The sequence below is a fragment of the Rhincodon typus genome, chromosome 14, assembly GCF_021869965.1.
Source record: "Rhincodon typus isolate 14 chromosome 14, sRhiTyp1.1, whole genome shotgun sequence".
NCBI lineage: Eukaryota > Metazoa > Chordata > Chondrichthyes > Orectolobiformes > Rhincodontidae > Rhincodon > Rhincodon typus.
Window position 1 is genome coordinate 13,661,926 of NC_063345.1, and position 10,042 is coordinate 13,671,967.

Here is a 10,042-nt window from a genome sequence, read left to right on the forward strand (position 1 = left end):
GAGCAGATTGAGGACTGAATTGAGAAGGAACTTCTTCACCCAGACGGTTGTTAATCTATGGAATTCCTTGCCCAGTGGAGTAGTTCACACTACTTCAGTAAACGTTTTTAAAAGATAAGGTAGATATTTTTTGGAACAATAAAGGAATTAAGGGATACGATGAGAACGCGGGTAAGTGGATCTGAGTCCACGAAAAGATCAGCCATGATCTTATTGAATGGCGGAGCAGGCTCGAAGGGCCGGATGGCCTACTCCTGCTCCTAGCTCTTATGTTCTTTGTAGAACTTGTTGCATGCAAATTAATTGACATATTTTCTACATTATAACTGTCAGTACACTTCAAATATAGTTATTTGGCAATGGTAGTGTTTTTGGACAATCTGAAGTTGCAAAAGGTACTATGTAAATGCAAGTTACCTTTATCTGAGTGAAGTAACTGAACTAAGTATGAATAAAAACACACTAAAGAAGTAAAAGCTGCATGAAACCCAAAGGTTTAAAAGGACTAAGATAAATACAAGAACTTGGGGAAAAACAAACTTTATTAAAAAAAAGCTTGGGAAATTAAAACACAAGTCACTGGCAAAGTAATGCAGCTCCACAACTTCAAGAACATAAAGCTAGTCAGGAGAGAAAACTAAACACCAGCAAGCTCTGAATTCTGACAGAATTACTTAACTTCACAAGACATCAACTTGCCCACCCATTTCCAAACACCAATAGATTCAGCATGGGTCAGCAGAACCCTGCTTGTTGTGATGGAAAGAGAATTGAAATCAAATGGGCACTTTGGGGCAGCACAGTGGCTCAGTGGTTAGCACTGCTGCCTCACAGCACCAGCAACCAGGGTTCGAATCGGCCCTTGGGCAACTGTGTAGAGTTCGCACAATCTCCGTGTCTGCATGGGTTTCCTCCGGGTACTCCAGTTTCCTCCCACAGTCCAAAGATGTGCAGGTTAGATGGATTGGCCATGCTAAATTGCCCGTAGTGTTCAGCAATGTGTAGATTAGGTGGGTTATAGGGGGATGGGTCTGGGTGGGATGTTCTGAGGGTCAGTGTGGACTTGTTGGGCCGAAGGGCCTGTTTCCACACTGTAGGAATCCTATTATGTAATGTCCAGAAGAAATGTTCAGATATCATTTTTGAAGCTTGTAATAAAGTTTCTGTCCACCTGGGATAACGCAATTTTTTTTATAGCCAGTGAATTCCCAAATAATGTTACATTGTAATCATCTGACAGATGTGGTCTAGCTTCAAACAGAAATGGGATACCCTGCAGCCCAATGGCATCAATGTAGACTTCACAAGCTTCAAAAGCTCCCCTCCCCCTACCGCATCTCAAAACCAGCCCAGCTCATCCCCGCCTCCCTAACTTGTCCTTCCGCCCACCTATCTCCTCCTCAAGCCCCACCCCTATCTCCTACCTACTAACCTCATCCTGCCCCTTGACCTGTCCGTCCTCCCTACCTCTCCACCTACACTCACCTTAACTGGCTCCGTCCCCGCCTCTTTGACTGGTCTATCTCTTCTCCACCTATCTTCTCCTCTATCCATCTCGTATCCGCCTCCCCCTCTATCCCTATTTATTTCAGGACCCTTTTCCCCTCCCCCATTTCTGAAGGAGGGGGGTCTAGGCCCGAAACGTCAGTCTTCCTGCTCCTCTGATACTGCTTGGCCTGCTGTGTTCATCCAGCTCTACACCTTGTTATCTCAGATTCTCCAGCATCTGCAGTTCCTACTATCTCTAATACTAAACCATTTTGGCTTGAAGGTTTCTTTAAATAAAAGTGTGTAAAAGTGCCTGTTCTACAACCGTGTTGCATTCTCAGAACGGTTACATGCCTGAAGCATTAAAGGCAGCTGTTCTCTCTACAGCAGCTATCTAAGCTTTTAAGCAATTCTGCTGTTTTGTATTTGCACATTTTGACTTGCTTTTCTATAAAATGAAATTGCAAAGATAAACAGGTGCTCTGAAAAATAAAAAAAAACTCAACAGCCTTTACATATCCAAGCTTCTGTATTAATACATTTAAGATTGTGATTCGAAGAAACCCTCTCTCAGAGAATTGAGACACTTTGGAACTCTTTTCCCTCAAAAGAGCGTGGAAGAAGAATCTTTAATAATGTCAAGGCCATGGTAGATATTCTTGATAAGCAAGGAGGTGAAAGGTTATTGGATAGTGGTAGTTGGAGGGGGGGGTGGAGGAATGTATAGTGAGCAGATCAGCCATGAGCTTATCAAAATGTGAAGCAGGCTTGACGGTCAAGTGGCTGAATCCCACCAGTAATTCGCTCAGCAGCTCTCATGGGACTGTCTTTTGCTGAGGGGCAGAAGACTGGCCCTTGTTGAGCACCAGTGCAATACTGACTTTCCTTGTGTGTGTGGTGGAGGAAGCATCTCTAGCCTCAGCATAAAGTTCAGCCCCATGTATAAGGATGAAGAGCAAGAAGATGGAATCGTAAAACTGCAGACAGTGTGGCAGCACAGAAATATAGTGATCACTATAACACGATAAGTAAGAATCAAATTAATACAAGGAAATATCACAGAGTAATGACCATGTAAGTCAATAGCACAATTTGATTATGCTAAAGCCTCCAAGAATTTAAGAAAAATAAAGAACAGGAATGGCACACCTCAATGTCCTTAAGACGTAGGAGCAAAAGTAGACCAGTCAGCGCATCGAATCTGCTCTGCTATTCCATGATATCATGGCTGATCTGATAATACTAAACTCCAGTTTGCTGCTTCATAACCCTTGATTCCTTTGCTGATTAAAAATCTATCTCAGCCTTGAATACATATAACAGACTTGAAAATCCTTTGTGGTGAAAATTTTAACAGATTCCTACTCATCTCTGATCTCCCAGAAGGGAGAAATGATCTTTCTGTATCCACCCTGTCATGCCCTGAAGTGTCTTGTATGTTTCAATAAGGTCACCTCTCATTCTTCTAAATTCTGATGAGTATAGACCCAATCTATTCAATCTCTCTTTATAAGAAGTCCATATGTAGTGTTAGCCCGGTGAAACTTTTCTGGACCGCCTCCAACGTCAAGTGTTACTCCTTAGATAAGGGACCTGAAACTGTTTATAGTTTTTCCAGCTGTGGTTTGACTGGTGCCTTATATAGTTCTAGCAAAGCCTCCATATTTTTATACTCCATTCCCTTGAAATATGGACCAATATTTCATTTGCCTTCCCTGCTCCCGCTGAATCTGGATGTTAGCTTTTTGTGATTCACAGGATATTACACTCCCAATAAGTGACATGAAAGTTGAAATGTAGAGTTGAAAGGGCAACCTATTATGATCCTAGCTAATACAAATACTGGACAAGTCAGGTGCCAGTGTGAAATCTGGCTTGCTCGATCCCAAATTGTTTTCTTTTAAAAGCCATGGAGCTGTGTCACTGAAAACATTCACAAAAGTCTGCAAGTGTACTTTTAACACAAAGCATAAAACAGTTATTAAACAAGAAAAGCACATGAACTATGTTGCAGGAGACAAAAAACTTGGAAAGATTTCAGAACAAACACCAGCAAAATGATTCAAACTCTCACTGATCATTTTTATCCTAGCAATATCCTTACAAATAATAAACCCCAGAAAAAACCCACCACTATCTCCACACTAAGTCTTCTTGCTCTTGTTGCAGCAAATTCCTGAGCATTTATTAGATGCTTTTCTTCAGCTGATGTCTCTGGAGACACTCAAAATAAACTGCAAACTAAACTTAGTATTATGTTAATTTCAGAGGAAACAGATTAATTCCCTATACTCCGCTTTCAGTAGGACTTCTGACCAGAGAATTTAATCCTCACACTTCCACTCCCTGGCACATCTGCACACTAACTGGCTCTGGATTTTTCTGTCTGTATATCTGCCACTGGTTCTCTGTCGTTAGACAAAAAAGCTATGCTGTTTCCTACAATTTTTAATGCACTAAACCACCAACCCACGGTGGCTCAGTGGTTAGCACTGCTGCCTCACAGCGCCAGGGACCCAGGTTCGATTCCACCCTCAGACGACTGTCGTGTGAAGTTTGCACAATCTTCCCGTGTCTGCGTGGGTTTCCTCCACGTGCAACAGTTTTCTCCCACAGTCCAAAGATGTGCAGGCGCACTGGTCATTCTAAGTTGCCCGTAGTGTTCAGGGACGTGTAGCTTAAGTGGGTTAGAGGGAGATGGGTCTGGGTGGGATGCTCCAAGGGTCGGTGTGGACTTCTTGGGCCAAATGGCCTGTTTCCGCACTGTAGGGATTCTGTGATCTAAATTCTATGAACCCCATCTCTTCACTTCAAGACTGTGAAAATGCATGTATACAAACAGGCCTTCAGACTTTTCAGCCATGTTTCCTCCAATTTCTCCAGCTACTGTGAGAGGCCCACGTGCAGCAGCGGCTGGAGAAACTGGAAGTGAATGTGCCCACATGTCAATTGTCAAAACACTCAGAGTGGATGCATGGCATGGCCATGCAGCTTGGAGGGTACACTGTTCCCAGTACCAAACCCACAAAATAACTCTTAAAAGTGGAACTAAATCCATGTCTTCCCCTTAATAATTTAAAATATAACAAACTTATATATTGTTCCTAACAAACTATTAAAATAATACTGACAAGCTACACAGAAAAACCACATTGAGAAACTGCAGGTAGAAGTCAGGTTGGAGTTAACCTCAGTCATAGCTCCGTTGAATGAATTCCAGTAAAAATTAGAGCTGAGTCAACTTTACAGTGAGGTTGATAAAGACCTGCTGCGAAACATGTTTGAACATAACAGTGTGTAACATTTCTCAGGTGTTGTATTGTCAATCTGAATACCAAAAGCATTTTAACTATTGTTAGAAAGGTCTAGAGTAAAGCTCGTGTCTGACAGAGCTCAGTACCAGAGGTCATTGCTGTCTGCTCTTAAACCAGTCAATTCAGGACATGCAAATATGACATGTCAAACAAACAGCTCCAACTGATGTCTCCTATGCATTTATTGATTCAGTGCCAAAATAATGCTTGTAACATTGAACGTCAAAAGCTGTGTTGTACTAAATTAGAAATACAAATAACATCCAAACTACTGTATTGAGAATAAACATGCTACACCAGCTCATCCTATATTATTTTTATAGTGCAAATAAAGCAATACATAGCAGTAGTGGTGCACATCAATCACAGCATGCTGTGTGCATCCATGGTACAAAGTTACAACTGTTATGTTACTTTGCAAATAGTTTCAGATTGTCTGTTTTACGGTGGGAAAATAATTTCTTTTTAAAAAAATAAGACTAACTAATTTAGCCAACAGTCGCCTCCTGCCCACCACGCCAGAATTAAGTCGCCTCAGGCATCCTGATCCTCTCATATTTGTTAGAGATGCTCAGTAAACATCTGTCACCTCTGTCACTCTGGGGAACAAACATCCACTCTTCCCAGAATCACGAAAGCCATAAACAAACCATGGGGAGACTACTGGCACAAGTTGTCATAATGTCAATTTCAAGCAAAACAACCTGTTGAGCTGCAGCAATTAAAAGATAATTCAACCACATATATTAAGACGTGCCTCAGTGAATAAAAACATGCTGTAAACATTAGTATAAAAAAAACTGGCATGACAGTTCAGGTGTGCCTCAAAAGATCACTTTTAAAGAGATACTTCATAATTAAGCATTGTACAGTGTTTGACTGTTGTGAAATGATAGTGGCATACAAAATCATTAGCAACATTTTTTTGAAGGACTAAATTATATGGCAAAACTCATAAAAGTAAGAGATGCCAACAACTAATAACAGACATACCGACAGCAATATAAAGCAGATGTTGGAAATCCAAAATAAAACAGAAAATGTTGGAGAAACTCAGCAGATATGGCAGCATCTGTGGACAGAAAACAAAAAAAGAGCTAATATTTCGAGTCTGATACGACATGTCTTCAAAGCTATTTCTCTTTCCTTAGATGCTGCCTGACCTACTCAGACACCAACACCCGGTCTTGCAAAGTAAGGATCCACTAAAACTGGATAACCAACTTATCCAAAAGCAAGTAGAAACCTGATCAAGACTAAGAGCAAGAGGCTTATTAATGTTCAATGGCCTATAAACAGTTAGTAATATGGATAAAAACAGGGAGTGCCACAAGGATCAGTGCTAGGACCACAATTACTCAGAATAGATATTTATGACTTGGACAAGGAAAGTGAAGGAACTATCACCAAGTTTGCAGATGACACAAAAATAAGTGGGAAGACGAATGCCGAGGACGACACACAGTCTGCAGAAGGATACAAATAGGTTAATAAGTGGACAAAAGCTTGTCAGATAAAATACAATGGGAGAAACTGAGAGATTTTGCACTTTGGCAGGAAGAAGAGAAGCGGAGTATTATTTAAATTGAAGAAAGCTACAGCACAGGTGGATCTGGGAGTCCCGATGCCTAAATATCAAAAAGCAAAAATAAAAGTTCAACAGGTATTGGGGAAGGTTGTGCAAGTTGGGCCTGTACTACCTGAACTCATTGGAAGATAGAAGAATGATATGACCTTATTGAAACATAAGATTATTGGGGGACTTGACAGGATAAATGCACAAGTGTTTTTCTCCCCTCCCTCCGACTCTGAGACTGTCTAGGACCACATAGAATAATTTTAAAGTGACAGGTTGCCAACATAAGACTGAGATGAACAGTAATTTCTTCCCTCACAATAGAGTGACTCTGTGGAATTCTTTATTGCAGAGAGATGTAGAGGCTGGGCCATTAAGTATATTTTAGGCTGAGGATTTTTTGACCAGTCAGGAATCAAGGGTTATGGGGAACAAGATAAGAAAGTGGAGTTGAGGATTATCTAGATTAGCCACGATTTCATTGAGTGGAAAGGAAGACTCAATGAGTTGAACGATTTACTACTGCTGTTATGTTTTACGGCCCTATGAGCAACTAGTGATGTTTTTAGAGCGCAATAATATTTTCAGGGAGTCACTATGCAAATGCAGGCCTGGATCTCAAAAGAGCTGAAATACAAAACAGTAAAAGTTATGGTTTAGGTGCATATAGCTTTAGTTGGCCTGTGGTTGGAGTAGCAAGTTCATTTCTGAGCACCATGCCTTACAAAGATTCAACTGGCTTTAGAAGCTACACCGCACAAAGATCAGAAAGACGCTGGCACCAAAAGGGTCAAAGAGAGACTGCCTAGACTAGGTCAAAATTCCACTGAGTATAAAAGATTTACAGGACACCTAATTCAGGTGCTTAAAGAAATTTATAGGGTAGATTAAAAGAAACAATTACCTCTGTGGGGCATAAACTCAAAATTAGAGGTAGACTGTTAAGATGTCAGGAAGCACTTCTTCAGAAAGTGCAGTACAAACCAGGAAACATGTCTCCTACAAAACAGCTGCTTGGAAGGTGGCTGCCACCTCAAAACTGAAAACGTGGAGATCGATCAATCAATTTCGTTACACAGGGGTCTTGATGGATATAAAAGCAAGGCAGGTGGGTAAAAATAAAGATGAGCCACGATCTAATTCATCTGAGAAGTCACTCATTGTTGAGCTTGTAGCAGACTTACCTCTGAACCGCAAGGTCTGGGTTCGAGACCTGCTTCAGGACTAGACCACAGCAAACAAGGCTGATGCCTTTGCTGCAGTATGCAGTGAATGCTGCACTTATGGCATTAGCCACCGTTTGGATAATGTACTGAATCAAGCTTTTGTCTACTTGCAGCAGATGCATTTGTTTATAATTTGAAATAAAAGCAAAAAGAGCTAGAAATATCAGGTCAGGAAGGATCTCTGGACACAAACGGAGTTAAAATTATGTCCAATGCTGCACAGAATTCTGATGAGAGGTCAATTCAATTTGAAACATTCACTCTGTCTCGCTCTACAGATGCTGCCTTCCTGGAGTATTTCCAGCACTTTGTTTTCCTGTCTTCATGTTCTAGTTAACTCAAAAAGAAAACAAAATTGCTGGAAAGTCTCAGCAGATCTGGCAACATCTGAGGAAAGAAAACAGAGTTAACGATTCAAGTCCACAGATCCTTCTTCAGTTCTGAAAGGTCAGTGGACTTGAAACATTAATTCTGTTTTCTCTCGACAGATGTTGCAACACTCGATGGGTTTCTCCAGAAATTTCTGTTTGTTTCAACCCATGTCCAATCTAGCTGTCAGACCCAGCCCTGCCTAAATCCAAGTTCTGAGGAAGGGTCACTGGAAGTGAAACATTAACCCTGACTTTTCTTCACAGATGCTGCCAGACCTGCTGAGCTTTTCCAGCAACTTCTGTTTTTGTTCCAAACCAGCTGAGACCCAGTCTAAGTCAATAGAATCATACAGTACAGAAGAGGCAATTCGGTTCATCAAGTCTGTACTGCCAAAAATATAACACCAGCTACACTCGTCCCACGTTTCCACACTATGCCCATAGCCTTGAATGTTATGACAGTTTCAAGTCCCCATCCAAGAACTTTCAAAAGATTGTGAAGATTCCCACCTCATTTATCCTCCTAGGGAGTGCATTCCACATTTCCACCACCCTCCAAGAGGGAAAAAAAAGTTTTCCTAAATCCCCACTAAACATCTTGCCTATCTCTTTAAAATTATTAAAGAGTGGCTCAGTGGTTAGCACTGCTGCCTCACAGCACCACAGGGACCCAGGTTCGCTTCCACCCTCGGGCGACTGTCTGCATGGAGTTTGCATTCTCCCTGTGTCTGCGTGGGTTTCCTCCCACAATCCAAAGATGTGCAGGCTAGGTGGATTGGCCATGCTAAATTGCCCGTAGTGTTCAGGGATGTGTAGATTAGGAGGATAGGTCTGGGTGGGATGCTCTTTGTGTCGGTGTGGACTTGTTGGGTCAAAGGGCCTGTTTCCACATTGTAGGGATTCTATGATTCAGTTCCAGTCCTAGCCCCAGACCTAGTTCCAGTCCTAGCCCCAGACCTAGTTCCAGTCCTAGCCCCAGACCTAGTTCCAGTCCTAGCCCCAGACCTAGTTCCAGACCTAGCCCCAGACCGGACCCACCAGATGTCGATTTTGAGGCCGTTGGACACCAGGAACTGGATGGAGTCGACATGTCCGCAGAGGTGCAGGGCGGTGTTGCCCTGGTTGTCGGTGGCCAGCAGGTCGGCCCCGAACTTGTGCAGCAGGCGGCAGATGTCGACGTTGCCCCGGGCGGCGGCTACGTGAAGGCCGGTGCGGCCTCGGCCGTCACGGATGTTGGGGTCGAAGCCGCTCTCCAGCAGCCGCTTGGCGTAGGCGAGGTCGCCGTCGATGCAGGCCTGCAGCAGCGGCACCCCGGTCTGGCAGGAATCGTTAATAAATACGTACGACATGGCAGCCTTCCACACCTCCTCCTCCTGTCCCTCTGCTGACTGCCACCTCCCCCCACCCCCGGATCCCATCAACCGCGCAGGCTCAGAGCACAGGACGGCAGCAGCAAGAGGTCAAACTTAACGCACGTACCGGCACTCAACTGTTTCGTCTTTCCATCCAAAAGGAGGGCGAGAAAACAATGAGACTATGATCCCAGTGGGAAAAAAATATATAACTTTACACTCAAAACCCACGTACAGGGCTTATATACTTGGTCAATTACCCTCATTGTTGTTTTATTATCAAAACCAAAAGAACTGAGGATGCTGTAGACCAGGAACTAAAACAGTAGTTGCTAGAAATGCTCAGCAGGTCTGGCAGCATCTCTGAAGAAAATCCTTCCTCACTAACTAAGGATCTGTTATGAGGAAGGACCCGAAACGTTAACTCTGATTTTGTTTCTTCACAAATGCTGCCAGACCTGCTGAGCATTTCCAGCAACTTCTGTTTTTGTTGTTGTTTTACAGGTTCTTCAGATATGGGTGCCAATGGCATTCATTGCCTATTTCTAATTGCTCTGGGGGTAAAGCTGGGTGAGCTAACCTGAGGTGCAGGGATACCCACAGTGCCATTAGGGACGGAGTTCTAGGCTTTTGACCCAGTGACAGTGAAGGAATAGCAATGTGGTTTCAAGTCACGATGGCTACGGATCTTAAGGTGCAATGGTAGTGTCCCTAC

General features: G+C 42.9%; 1 protein-coding gene across 2 annotated transcripts in view; it reads right to left on the reverse strand.

Annotated features, from left to right (window-relative positions):
• The window catches only part of LOC109916093 (ankyrin repeat domain-containing protein 46), a 17,239-nt gene extending 7,847 nt beyond the window's left edge, over positions 1–9,392 (reverse strand). Inside the window, exon 1 of one of the 2 annotated variants that reach the window (XM_020515800.2) lies at positions 9,014–9,392. In XM_020515800.2, the coding sequence (XP_020371389.1) occupies positions 9,014–9,324 (311 nt within the window). In that variant the 5' untranslated portion in view covers positions 9,325–9,392. The remainder of the gene's footprint in view (positions 1–9,013) is intronic. The other variant, XM_020515799.2, reaches the window with a different exon arrangement.
• Between the last annotated feature and the right edge of the window lie 650 nt (positions 9,393–10,042).